Source organism: Trachypithecus francoisi, unplaced genomic scaffold, assembly GCF_009764315.1.
Source record: "Trachypithecus francoisi isolate TF-2019V2 unplaced genomic scaffold, Tfra_2.0 Lachesis_group18, whole genome shotgun sequence".
NCBI classification, from domain to species: domain Eukaryota; kingdom Metazoa; phylum Chordata; class Mammalia; order Primates; family Cercopithecidae; genus Trachypithecus; species Trachypithecus francoisi.
Window position 1 is genome coordinate 2,198,830 of NW_022681463.1, and position 14,274 is coordinate 2,213,103.

The following is a 14,274-nucleotide window of genomic DNA, read 5'->3' on the forward strand; positions in this document are numbered from 1 at the left end:
GGTGCACAAAGTCCACAGGTGAGGGAAGCTTCACGAAAATCTAACAGCCTGAACAGCTCCCTGAGTCCCCTACATCTGAGTGTGCATGAAGAATGGCCGGACACAGGCAATGAGTCTGCTCAGGGAGCTGCATCAGGCTTGCTGCACCCAGGTTTCAGCATGTGTGTGGTACAGAAGGCCCCCGGGCCTTCCCACCACCGGGGCTTTAGCAGTGAATGTAGTTCTCCTAGGTGCCTTCCATTCTTTCTCTGATTTTTTTTCTCCTGTGGATGGCTAACACGTTCATTAGAAAAGAAGTTTAATGACGGTCTTATGAAAATAACAAACATCCTAACATAGCTATTTGTAATGCTCCCTTTACTTTCCTAATGAATTAAGGATAATTGTTCAGTTTAATTTGCACAAGAGCTAGGAAATCTACCTTTCTGCAGAATTGCTGTTAAATGTTCTCCTAACAGCTGTTTCTCCACACAAGCAATCAGTGGTTTCCTACATAAGGCAAAGAGAATAAGCGTTAGAAATAAAGTTAAAAGAAGACACTGGTTCTCTGTAAAAGATGGGGGCGTTTGTCTACGACAGATGCAGTCTAGAAGCAATCAGAAACGGAAGGTTAAAAGCATTTCCTCATGCAAATGGACGACTCCTGTTGCTAATAACTCTGAAGGAAGCACTTTCGAAAAACCCCCTCCTGAACAGCACACACAGGCCCACGGGCAGGCCCAGGGAAGCAGGGATGCCTCTGCTTTATTCCAAGGACTGCTAATTTTAGCCATCTTCCCAAGCTTTCATTTCTAGTTTATAAAGAACGTTTTAACCAACCATCTTATGGAGAAGGGCGGAGCCGACATTCCGCCTCCTGCTTCCCACACGAGCAGAAAGGGCTCAGGGAGGTTGTGTGTGACCTGCACACCCCGGCAGTGGGGCTTCGCTGTGGCTACCGCTCTCTCCACTATCTCCCTGGACTTCCCTGGCTGCTGCTTCCTGGTCTCCTTGGGGCTGCTTTTCTGCTCCCCGTTGGATGGAAGCACAACATGGCCCCTGAGCCACCCTGTCTGGCTCGAGATTTTGGATTTCCCACAGCCTCCTCCAACTCCACACGTCTGAGTGACCACATCTCCTCTCCTGCGCGCTCTCTGTTTCATGCTGGATTCTGTCAAAATCCTGTCCCCTTCCTTCATCCGGCCTGCCCCTTTCCTTACCTTGCTGAGTCCAGTTCTGCACTGTATCATTTTCATCTCCCTTCCCGTTTCCTCTGCTGAGTCCTACCAAGCCCTGTTCTGCACATCTGTACATTTTATCATTCCCTACTGGGGCCCAGTTCTGCACACTGTGTCATTTTTTCTTTTTTTTGAGATGGAGTCTCGCTCTGTCGCCCAGGCTGGGGTGCAGTGGTGCGATCTCGGCTCACTGCAAGCTCCGCCTCCTGGATTCACGCCATTCTCCTGCCTCAGCTTCCCGAGTAGCTGGGACGACAGGCCCCTGCCACCATGCCCGGCTAATTTTTTGTATTTTTACTAGAGACGGGGTTTCACCGGGTTAGCCAGGATGATCTCGATCTCCTGACCTCGTGATCCGCCCACCTCAGCCTCCCAAAGCGCTGGGATTACAGGCGTGGGCCACCGCGCCCGGCTGCACACCGTATCATTTTCATTTCTCTCCCATGCTGTCCCCTCTGCCCGTTCTTGCCTCCCATCACACGGACATTCTGTGCCTGACATGCACACTCACATCATCTCAACCTTTTTGTCTCCCTAGCTACTCATCAACCTCAGGTTTGCAGGAAAAAACATTAGAAGAAAAGAGAAAATTGTGTGACAGCACCATAAGTAAAATTAAAGCGATATAAAATGTATAACAGAGTGCACAATCAAAATAGCCTAATATTCAGTGATACTCCATTAACATAAATAGCCCATCTCAAAACTCAAAGATGCCAAGTATCTCAGCAAGATTTACTCCCTTTAGACAATAACTCATGACAAGGCACTAGGTAAAAACTGTAATTTGTAAATGCCAAATAAGGACAAATAACAAAGTAAAAGATGCTAGGTGCAAAAATACTCTTAGTACTCAATGAACTGACAAAGACACCCTTTATTTCAACAACCAGCCAGGAGAACCCTCCAGCCGCGGCCAAGACATGAATGCTCGGTAAGCGATCGGTACTTACTGTGTGCCGTGGTCCAAGTAAGTGATCACTCTGTCTCCTTCTTCCTCTAAACGTTTACTTACATGGTTAAGATATTCTGGAACCTTCCAAACAAAACAAACGTATCAGTAACAAAAAGACTGTCGACATTATCCAAGGGATTGAAATTTTATTTTCCTTATATGTAATTTTTTAAAAAAGCAGAATATGTATTCAAGGCAAATATTAACACAGATTAAGAGGGAGGGAGAGGTAGGATGGAAGTGTGTTGGGGGGAGATGGAGAAAGGATCCCGAGATTAACATCCATCCTAGAACAGGGCCCAGGCTGCACTTCTCTTTCGTCCCTGCTCACCACTAAGTTTTGGGGTCTGTGCACACCCTCCTCCCATCCCCAGGGCCCACAGGGAGCTGGGCGGCACTTGGTAGGAGGGTGAGGTGCTAAATGGCAACCCTGCCCCCCACAGATGGGTCAGCAAAAGCAAGTCAACAAGCTAGCTGTTCATCTGGGGACACCAAACAACATGGTGGCAGGAGACCTCAAAGTACACCCATGTTTCCCAAGACAGTGCAGGAGAGGCCTGAGGCTCTGCCGGGGTAGCTGCAGCCGGGCTCAGTATCTGACATGAAACTTCCTCTCCAAAGCCAGAATGAAGGAACCAATGGCCAGGGCCAATTCTCGGCAGTAGCACGTGACATTTGGGTGACAGTCTATGGGGCAGGTTCCTTTATGATTTTGCTCTGGTATCTGGAAAAGTGGTTAAGTTTTTTGGGTTCCTATTACTACTATATGTTTTTTCACATGGCTTTTTTGGGAAAATTTTTTGCAGAGCTTCACACAAATAAAAAATTTTATCATTTGTATTTATTTTTCATTTTTAAGGTGTATGTTTTTATCATTTTGCTTAAATTTGAGTTATTTTACTTATTTCAGAAACGATCTGACAGATTTTTACTTGTAGGGGGAGTGCAATAGTTTCTAAGTTAACATAAACTAAATTCTTAGTATACTAAGAATGAAGCTCATTACTGGGGATTCTGGAAAGACTGTGGCTTTCAGAAGATTTTCAATGAAACATTTGCGTGTGTGTGAAAAGGCAAACACGAGGAAAGTCCTCCCAGATGCTCATCTGCAGAAACGAAGCCAGGCGATTCGGGAACATCCCATCATCTCACCTCTCTTTCCTGCATTAACCTTTGGCCTTCAGCAGCATATAAGCAGTTAGTCTCTTCCAAAAATTTCAGTTCAAATGAGTCTTTATACACCTAAGAAATGAGCAGAGTTATTGACCAATTTCAGTAAAGGAAACTACTTTTTCAAGGGCTAACAAATCCCAGTTTCTGACGGGGCAGGCTGCCAGGACCTGAACTTGGAGCTGCCTGCGGCCACCCAGCCGGCCAGCTGTACTGTCCTTCCCAAAAAAGCCAGGCAGACCCTCTTCTGTTCTTTTCCTATGGTGCCTTGGGGTCATATTGCACTAAAGAACTTCGCCCTTTGTCTTTTGTATGGGTTGCTAACCTTTTCCCCGAGCATGTCATCTGGTTTTGTCTCTGTTTGTGGTATATTTTCCATGAAAAAGGTGCATTTTATGTAGTGATAATTGATCCATCTTCCCTTTTGTGGCACCTGGTGTGGTGTTAGCTTGAGAGCCATTCCCCTCCTAGGGATTTTTAAAGACTCTTCTATCTTCAACAAACGCTTTTATGATTTCATTGTTTAACATCTTTGGTACAACCATTTATTCTGGTGCAAGTAGCTGGGCAGGTACCCGGGTACCTTCTGCACAGGCAGCACTCACCTGTAGGTCGGACAGCATGCCCAGCAGGCTCCGCAGCAGGCTCCGGTCCACGGCCTCGCCGCTCCTCTCACGCTCGATCAGCAGCAGGATTCCATCAATGGTTTTACTTTGAACCATTTTATCACTAATAATATGGGTTCTAAACAGTTCTAATCCCATATCCCTGTACAGACAGTAAGAAACAATACATGTTAGTTTCGCTTTTTAGAAGTTACGGGTGTTATCTCCAGCTATGCTACTCAGTATCATCCAAAAAACGTGAGGTTGCTAATTCTCTACATCTAGGTGCCAAGAATTTCTTTTAAAAACTTCTGTTTTTCGGCCAGTCTAGCATGCCTTGTCTGCTCCATGTCCCTGGAGATACTGCTAGGCCAAGCATGCCACTGACAACAAAATTGGTATCACGCAATCTGCTGGCGGAAGCCCGGGGTTCTTGCCACCTTCCTGGTGAGTGACCGGAGATGCTCAGTCGGGCACCACGACCCTGCCTGCCTCACCTGCCCTGCCCGCCACCATCTGCCACAGCCCTCAGGGTACACTCTCTTCCCAATGTCCTCTGCGGAGCACGTTCCCAGCAGCTTCCATTCTCCAAGCCCTGGGAGCTCTCCTACCAAATGTTTGCTGTTTTCCCAAGAAGAGAAGGTGACACGGCTTTCAGAGTTCATCGCAGTCCTCAGCTCACGGCCTGAGGAATGTTATGAAGATGTTTCAGCTGCCAGTGACTGTCCACAAAACCCACGTTGGGGGTTCTGTGCTTTGCTTCAACACTCCTGCTGCCCCCAGTGGCCAAGTACTCCATTAAGGAGGGGCCAAATATATAGATGTTGGGCTCTAGCCAGAAATCCTGAATTGGCACCTCAGGGCAGGAGTGGTGCTGGTGGTGGCAGCAGCAGTAATACAGTGGTGGGCAGGTGGTGGTGGCAGTAGTAATAGCGGTGGTGGCGGTGACAGCAGCAGTAATGGTGGGCGGATAGTGGTGGCAGTAGAAACAGTGGTAGGTGGGTGTTGGTGGTGGCAGTAATATTAATATTAATTATGGTGGCAGTGGTGGCAGCAGCCGCAGTGGTGGGTGCCACAGAGGTGTGCAGAGGGCCCTAGGAATCACCTCAGTGGTGGAGACATGCACCTCCCTTGACTGCCCACTACACCGCCACAGGCATCCTGTGGCTCCCAGGCCTGCTGCACACCAGGTCTTCTGTGCACTTCACCACAGCTGGGGCAGTAAGGTGCAATGGCCAGACTTGTGGGCTCAAGGCAGCTGCCGGGGTTTGAATCTTGGCCCTACTATTTGCTAGCTGTGTGACCCTGGGCAAGGAGCTTAATGTCTCTGTGCCTTTCCTTCCTTAATTGTAAAATGGGGATCAAATGCTATTAGCTCCTGCCTGGGAAGCCCTTGGGGCAGTGCCAGGCAGGTAGCCAGTGCTTAGAAAGGCTTAGGTCTCCACTTCTGTGACTCTCTACCCTGCCACAGGGATCTTCTCTTCAAAACAACCACCTCAGCTGAAAACCCTTCCGGGCCCTCATCAGCTCCACCCTCCCCACCCGCCCAGTCCTCACACGGGCTTATTCTGGTCATGCTGCTGTCCTAGCCACCACTGGCAGGAGACACTCGGCTTTGAACTTACTGCTTCCTTCCTTCTACTCTTTCTTTCTTAGCTGCCTGACCACCCTTGCTCATTCTCCAAAGCCCAGGCCAAGGCTGACCCTCAGCCCTCCTCCCCATCCCAGAGATGGACAAAGTGTGTCCTCACCACGCATTGCCCACACACACCTCAACCAGGATTCTTGTTGTACTGATGCTCCCATTCGGGTTTTTAGCCTCTTGTGGTAGACTGGAGGTGGTATCGATTCTATTCTATAAACAATGTTTGTAGTTTGTATGACAGTCATGGTATAAACTATGTTTACAAATTAAGAGTTTAGTGTTGGGCATGGTGGTTCACACAAGTAATTCCAGTACTTTGGGAGGCTGAGGTGGGAGGATTGCTTGAGGCCAGGGGTTTGAGACCAGCCTGGGCAACATAGCAAGATCCTGGCTCTACAAAAAAATTTTTAGAAGTTAGTTGGATGTGGTGGTGCGTGCCTATAGTCCCAGCTACAGGGGAGGCCAAGGCAGGAGGATCACTTGAGCCCAGGAGTTTGAGGCTACAGTGAGTTATGACTGCACCACTGCACTCCAGCCTGGGTAACAGAGTGAGACCCTGTCTCTAAAAATAATAATAATAATTTTTGAAAAGCATTTAGACTATGGGCCGGGCAACCCAGGTAGTGCAAGTTATTTCAACTTATGTGCCTTATTTTGTATAAAATAGGAGTTACAAAGGCCATGCCATAGAGCTGTTCTAGGGATTAAATACATTAGTAGGAAACAGTCCCTTGCACAGAGTAAACGCTAAATAAGCTACTATGATCCCTTTTATTATCTCCATTGTTTCCCGGAACACAGGCTGTCCTTTCTGTCAGCGTCTGCCTTCTCATAGACTACATGGATGTCTGCTAGGAGATGTGTGGGGGTTCCACCAGGAAGTCAGAGGGGCAAATGGCATTAAGGGAGCTTCAACAAGGACAGGGTGTCCAAAATTGCACAGATATTGTAAAAAATAAGGACAAAAAATGCTTGCTGGATTTGGTAACTTGTAGGTCACTGACATCTCAGACAAGAGCAATGTCTACGTGTGGAAGGCAGAAATCACACTGCCCTGGGTCAGTGTGCCCAGTGGGTGGGGGCAGGAAAAGCAGGCACATTTTAAAGAACTTGGGTTTAAAGGTCATGAGAAGGCACAACATCACTTTTATGTTTGAACGTGAGAAGAATGAAACACGCCATTAACAGAGAACAAGACAAATCGGACAGTGAACGGAGAACAAGACAAATCGGACGGTGAGACGGACACAGCTTTTGTCCAAGGTCGGCTTGCAGGAGGCGGCAGGACTCAGCACATGGAGTGGTCACAGGACACACGGGGGTCAGCAGACGACACGCAGGGGTCAGTGGCCGTGAATGCTGCTGAGGAGGGGCCCACAACCCCTAGTGTATACGGTCCCCGAAAGATGACGGATGACGAGTGTTGTCAATGTGCTCAGGAGGCCAGGAGGCTGACCAAGCCACTCCACGGGGCCACGCAGCCTCAGGGCTGAGAGCCAGCGCAGCAGGCAGCCTCTCAGAGTTTCGACTGCAGGGCTGGAAAGAGCTGCTCCAGGCTCAAACTCCAGTTGTCAGAGAGAAACCAAGGCCCTCTGCCTCCACCCTCATGACCAACGTCTCCGCCTGCCCCAGCTTCCTGCTCCACTCCTCGCTGCTGGCCAGGCACCTGGTGTTTCAAGGCTAAGACCCACCTGGACTCCTACGTTCACATTAATGATTTTGGCTGAAGAAAGGAAGGCACAAGTAATCACACACACTTTACCATCTTAGCGTGCCGAAGACACAAATGGGACGGAAGGCATCAGCCACAGCGGAGACGCAGCTCTGCCCTGTGAGGACACTCACCAGATGGAGGGCAGCGTGGAGTTCTGCAGCACATAGGTGCGGTCCAAGAACAGGAAGATGCTTCTAATCATGATCTGACCAGCAGAAAGAAGAACGATTTACTCACAAATTCTACTAGCAGAATATTCAAGATCAGGCCTTTTGGACTCCATGTTAGCTGTCTCAAATCCAACAACTGTTTCCTGATGGAAAGATGCTGTCCACCACAGTCCTCATGTTTGATTTTTTTTCTAAATTTAATTGTGTTCCCTTGGTATGTGACTTCCATCTCTTTAATATCATAAATCTGATTGTAGGAATTGTAACGCACTTAGCCTGAAACGGTATCTGTTTTTTTTTTTTTAAGAGATCCTGTGTTCAGGCAAAGCCTAAAGGATATCTTTTAAATTTGGTCATTTTTTGACTGACGTGATACATCTTACTTGATTAGGGAGATGCACTAAGCTTTTAAAACCTGAGTTCCTGTCACATGATGAGGCTCTTGGACGTGTGTCTCTGACTCTGCATTACGAGCAGAGTGAGGGGACGCAGGATGATGCCCCGGTCCTGTCCTGTGCTCCTACCACCGAGCCCACCACCTGGCTGGGGAGACGTGTGGACACATCTCACTAAAACCTTCCCAAAGACACTCAGCGGGCTCTAGCAGCTGCCAGGCACGGGGCCCAGAAAACAAACACACCCATCGTCTCCTACTTGTCTCATTTAGAAAACGAAAGATTTCAACCTATTTAGGAAAGCTATTAATACGGTCTTTTCTCTCACTTAAGTAATTAACAGCCAGGTCACACCAAAAATGTACACATGAAGTGAAGTCAAAGCCAAGACATCTACAAAGCCTAAGACGCTGGTTGTGCAGTTCCAGTCCAGACCTGGGATTCAGGCTTGATTTTCCAGAGTAAGTTGTGTTTAAAGACACATTTAGAGACCCACTCAGGCATTTAAGAATCCTGTCACCACTGCAGACTCTGACTGTGGACCTGAAGGCCAAGACGGTCAGCAGTGCCCTCCCACAAGAGCTGAGGAGTTCACCTTCCCTGCTTTTCTCATTGTGCTGTTCACCTACAGCACTGAACACAGACAGAATCCTCGACAGAACTTCTGCGTCTCAGCTCTCAATCATGTGTGCGAGGGAAGATGGGCGAGGTCATGTTTTCTTACCATTTGTCTGCAGTGGTCCTGCCAGCATGTGTTAATCTTCTTTAAAAATAAAACACTATCTAGTGAGTCTGTACAGACCTGCTAAGGAAAACTTTAAAAACGCTGGCCAATTTAATTATTACAATTTTTTTTTCTTTTTTTGAGATGGAGTCTCGCTCTGTCGCCCAGGCTGGAGTGCACTGGCGCGATCTCAGCTCACTGCAGTGCAGCCTCTGCCTCCTAGGTTCAAACGATTCTCCTGCCTCAGCCTCCCGAGTAGCTGGGATTATAGGCGTGCGCCACCAAGCCCAGCTAATTTTGTGTATTTTTAGTAGAGACAGGATTTCACCATGTTGGTCAGGCTGATCTTGAACTCCTGACCTTGTGATCCACTGGCCTCAGCCTCCCACACTGCTGGGATTACAGGCATGAGCCACCGCACCCGGCCATTATTACAATTTTAACCCCTTAATTTCAGCTGCTTTCTCCACTGAATACTACACATCATTTAGTAATCGGAATACTGAAAGAATATTAGTCTTGAATGTTCATGTCCCCCAAAATTCACAGGCCGAAACTCCAACTCCACGGTAATGGTGTTAGGAGGCAGGGCCTCTGGGAGGTGATAAGGTCACCAGAGTGGACAAACCTCAAAAATGGGGTTACGAAGGAGACCCCAGAGAGTTCCCCTGCCTCTTCCACCGCACAAGAGTGCAGTGGGAAGGTGCTGGCTGTCAACCAGGAAGCAGGGCCCCACCAGACATGGAATCCGCCAGTGCCTCGACCCTGGGCCTCCAGCCTCCAGAGCTGTGAGCAACAGACTGCTGCTGCTGATGAGCCAGTCGACAGTGTTTCGTCACAGCGGCCCCAGTGGGCTAAGACACACCAGAAGTTCAATCACGGATCTCCGTATCTCATCACCGATGTGCACTCAGCCTGCCGGCACCGCCTTCTCTTCCCATGGCCCCATTTGCCTCTGGCTGTTCCCCGCTCCCTTTCCAGCCTCCCTTCATTCTCTGCTTCCTTCACTGCCAGACACTTTCAAGTCCCTGCTGGCAGAAACACACCCAGGCCACGAGTGCCCTGGGGCTAGGTGGCCGGACAAAAGGCCCCACTTCACAAAAGGCAGCCACTGAATATATTCCCACGGGGGGCTCCTGGAGATGGGGACTGGCATGGTAAGAGTCAGCCACAAGGGCTATTTTTTTTTTTGAGACGGAGTCTTGCTCTGTGGCCCAGGCTGGAGTGCAGTGGCCGGATCTCAGCTCACTGCAAGCTCCGCCTCCCGGGTTTAGGCCATTCTCCTGCCTCAGCCTCCCGAGTAGCTGGGACCACAGGCGCCCGCCACCTCGCCCGGCTAGTTTTTTTTGTATTTTTTAGCAGAGACAGGGTTTCTCTGTGTTAGCCAGGATGGTCTCGATCTCCTGACCTTGTGATCCGCCCGTCTTGGCCTCCCAAAGTGCTGGGATTACAGGCTTGAGCCACTGCGCCCGGCCCACAAGGACTATTTTTTAAAAATTAAAAGAGACGGCACCTCACTATATTCCTAGGCTGGTCTTGAAAGCGTGGTCTTAAGTAATCCTCCTGTCTCAGTCTCCCAAAGTGCCAGGATTATAGGTGTGAGTCAGTGTGCCCAGCCTGTCGCAAAGTGCGGCCGGACAGGAAAATGGCTCAGGTTTAACTTTCGGCCTTGATGAAAACTGACACGAACTCTCATCCATGCATCAAATTAGGAACACTGTTACCCTGACTCTTTTTTTTTTTGAGATGGAGTCTCGCTCTGTCACCCAGGCTGGAGTGCAGTGGCATGATCTTGGCTCACTGCAAGTTCCGCTTCCCAGGTTCATGCCATTCTCCTGCCTCAGCCTCCCAAGTAGCTGGGACTACAGGTGCCCGCCACCACGCCTGGCTAACTTTTTCTACTTTTTAGTAGAGTCAGGGTTTCACTGTGTTAGCCAGGATGGTCTCAATCTCCTGACCTCATGATCCGCCCGCCTTGGCCTCCCAAAGTGCTGGGATTACAGGCGTGAGCCACCACGCCGGGCCTACCTTGACTCTTAGAATGTACATTTTTAGGAAAAGGCCCAAAAAGTAGTAGAATATGGGCTCCTAGAGCAAGTGGCCTGGCATCCCTCAGGGTCATGCAAAGCTGAGAATCAGAAATGACTACAAACTGCTTTATTGTTTACGAAACACTGTTCATGTCCACTCTCACTGAAAACCTCCTAAACCTCGTGGTGCAGGCATTGTTCCGTTGTACAGATTAACAAAACGGCTTGTCAAAGTGGACAGAACATGGACTTCCTACGTTTAACTCTTGACCCACCACCTGTCAGCAACACGATACCGGCCAAGCCAAAGGACTTCTCTAGGTCTGTTTCTGCCATGCAGCGAGACACTACACACTCAGAGTCGACGTGAGGCGCTGACAACATCCTCACACAGAGAGGAGGAAAAACACATCAGGCAAGTAGGGTGCACAAATCAGACAGGAGCTGGAGTCTCAGGGTGGCAAAGAGTGGCCTGACGAGGAAAGAGTGCCAGGGAGGGTAGGGTGCCAGGCAGAGCCTGAGGAGGAACAGACGGTGCTGAGGACAGCCAAGAGGCTCCCGGGGGGTCTGAATCCTTGTCACACCAGGAAGTGCTGTGACCACAGCTCCAGGGGCCTAAGACAGCTTACTCTATTTTCTCTTGAGGCTTTGCTGAATTCTCAGAGAGCACTGCCAGAATATTAAAAATAGACAGTTACAGCAAAGACCGAATGGTTGCATGGTTAACAGGTTCCTCTGGAAGTACTCTTTTAAAATTGTTCAAAATTGTAATGGCTCATTATATTAGGAATCTGCAGAAACAGTCTGGAAAAAACAAACAAAAAATCTGTCCCAAGTACATTTGGACAGGCTTCAAGGAACCCCAACAGCCATCCTGCAGCTCTGACTCCAGCTGAATGAGGGCTGTGGCCTGGACCTCCCCGCAAGTCTCTGCTGGCAGGCAGGTCTCGCCAGCCGAAGGCGTAGCTTTGTTTCTGGATGAGGGTGCACAGATCCTTTAAACTTAATGGGGTTAAACTGACGCCAATCTGACACCACTGGGCAGCTCAGGTGTTGTGAAGATAGAGTTCCACGTGGGGCAGTGTCTTGTTAAGACGGAAAGTCCAACGTAAAGTGTTCATTAAATGAGAAATACTTTCTCTAGAATAGCTCTGTAAAATCAATATAGATCCTCGATCAAATTTTTTTTGTTATTTCCCACAGAAAAAAGTACAAAAGCTAAAATCACAGTGTGGCATTTACTAAGTAAGCTCTGGCCTTCTAAACATCAAAATCAATTCCAGATTCTAGGATATAACAAATAGTCACAATGCTGTGCAAGTGATTCTAGGACTTGAGACATATAGATACAGTGAGAGTCTATCAATAGTGTATTCTCGAGATAGGTTCTTCAGCAACCATATTTTTTCTCATTACAGAAAAGGGCCAATCTTCGTTAAAGGATTTATACAGCCTACTGAGATGAGTTAGGCAGGTCTTCAAAGAGCAAACAACATCCAACAGCAGAAATGCTTATACCATAGGAAAAACCTACCTATCATATCTGTAATGAAAAAGAAAAAGAAAGCAAAAGACGATGCTTCTGTTGGGGCAGAAGAGGGATACATGCATTTTCTATGCTTGGTTGTCTGCTTCTGCAGTTCCAGGAACAAGGCCCACCTGCTGCCTCTACCCACAGACAGACCACCAGAGGACAGCCCTAGGCCAGCCCTCATTCATCTACACAGCTCATGAAGGCAGGCGTGCTGTTTTGCCTCCTTTGATCTGGCCGAGCACTAACAGGGTTCTCTTGGGCTTTCGTCCCTTCATCTAGAAAATATGGCCAATAAAGGTACCTACAGCTCAGAGTGCTGCGAGACAAAGTGATTCATGAATGTGCAGAGCTTGGCCTACTGCCAGCAAGTGCTCCGTACACAGTATCTGGTCAAGTGGGAACAGGCACAAAGTCTTTCTAAGGAAAGACAAAGCATGCTGTCGCCAGTGCGGATCATAAAGGCATGCTCAGAGGCAACCGGAGCTTTGCAACTTCCCCAACAGCCAAGGCTCCCTGCTCACTCCCGTGCCCCTCCCTTCTGCTGACCACACTGCTCCCACGGGGTCACCGCTGCCTGGCGTTCTGCGGCTTGACCAGAGCGGCAATGCTGTCAAGGTGAACCAGGGTAAGGAAAATGTGAGTTTCATCTACTGTTCTCTACCGATTAGATTCTGAGGACAGTTGGCCCGACATTTTTGAAGAGCTCCTGGTGCCCATGCAGCCTGGCTGGGTGGCACGTGGTCCTGCAGCAGCATGTGGTATGGGTTTTGCAGCAGCTGCCTCTGGCTGAGAGTGTGTATGAGTCCGTGGGTACAAAAGGCCTTTATTTTGCGGAAGGGACGTCACCAAGGGCAGGTATCTATTTTGAAAGGGACAGCTAAGTGCAGAATTTATCAAACACGTGAGACAAGAAAATGGACATGGTAAACGAAGAAGATGGTAGTGAATGACTCAATTCCACAAAAGCCCTCTTTCTACCTGTGCATCTGATGGGTTTCATCTATTATCTAATATCAGCAAACAATCAAAATATAATTGGCACATAACATTACTTAAATCTGGCCGGGCGTGGTGGCTCATGCCTGTAATCCCAACACTTTGGGAGGCCGAGGCCGAGGCCAGCAGATAACTCAAGATTGGGAGTTCGAGACCAGCCTGATCAACATGGAGAAACTCCATTTCTACTGAAAATACAAAATTAGCTGGGCGTGGTGGCACATTCCTGTAATCCCAGCTACTCGGGAGGCTGAGGCAGGAGAATCGCTTGAACCCAGGAAGTGAAGGTTGCGGTGAGCCAAGATTGCGTCATTGCACTCCAGCCTGGGCAATTAAGAGCGAAACTCCCGTCTCAAAACAACACGTTACTTAAATCTTAGAAAGTAGAGTTACTTGAAGTACTGGAATATCCCAGAGGCAAAGGAAATCTGAATATGCAGACCTTGGAATACTCCCTGCCACACAGTATCTGAGCATCTGCCATCAGATTAACATTTCGCCATATGAGACGGGGCTGGGTCAGAACTGTCTTCCAGCAGAAACAAGCTCTTCGAGAGCAGGACCCATGCCATTCATGCCCGTCCCTGGTCCCCAATGCACAGTGCTGAGTTGGACAGAAACACTCACCCCACCTTTACTAGGTTAATGTACGAATGTAGCCTAAAATCCTTCATCACAGAACCTGGCACTTCCTGGTCTCATCATCCCTTCAGACTCTACTTATCAGTCACTAAGCCGGTTGCCATATTAAACTCGCCCCTCGATTCCCACAAGGTGACTCTCCTCTCACCTCCTTGACACCAGCCCTCAGCCACCTCCTCTGATGGCTCTGCTCTTTTTCTTTTTAGAGCTGGGGGTCTTGCTCTGTTGCTCAGGCTGGAGCGCAGTGGTGCAATCTCAGTTCACTGCAGCCTCGGTCTCCTGGGCTCAAGCAATCCTCCCACCTCAGCCTTCAGGGTAGCTGGGACCACAGGTGTGAACCACACATCCGACTAATTGTTGTCGAGGCTGCTCTTGAGCTCTTGGGCTCAACTGACCCACCTGCCTTGGCCTCCCAAAATGCAGTGCTAAGATCAGAGGCGTGAGCCACTGCATCTGGCCACTCTGCTCATTTTTCCT

The 14,274-nt window shown here is 48.8% G+C and overlaps 1 protein-coding gene across 4 annotated transcripts in view; it reads right to left on the reverse strand.

Moving 5' to 3' along the window:
- Window positions 1–14,274, reverse strand: part of CUL4A (cullin 4A) — a 58,604-nt gene that overhangs the window by 31,506 nt on the left and 12,824 nt on the right. For 2 of the 4 annotated variants that reach the window (XM_033177164.1, XM_033177165.1), the window contains exons 4-9: window positions 8,596–8,665; window positions 7,438–7,511; window positions 3,948–4,110; window positions 3,325–3,414; window positions 2,171–2,253; window positions 422–489 (exon numbers count right to left, since the gene is read on the reverse strand). In XM_033177164.1, coding sequence (XP_033033055.1) covers window positions 422–489; window positions 2,171–2,253; window positions 3,325–3,414; window positions 3,948–4,110; window positions 7,438–7,511; window positions 8,596–8,665 — 548 coding nt within the window. Of the gene's footprint in view, window positions 1–421; window positions 490–2,170; window positions 2,254–3,324; window positions 3,415–3,947; window positions 4,111–6,721; window positions 7,316–7,437; window positions 7,512–8,595; window positions 8,666–12,820; window positions 13,266–14,274 lie in introns of those variants that run through there. The other 2 variants (XM_033177166.1, XM_033177167.1) reach the window with 2 other exon arrangements.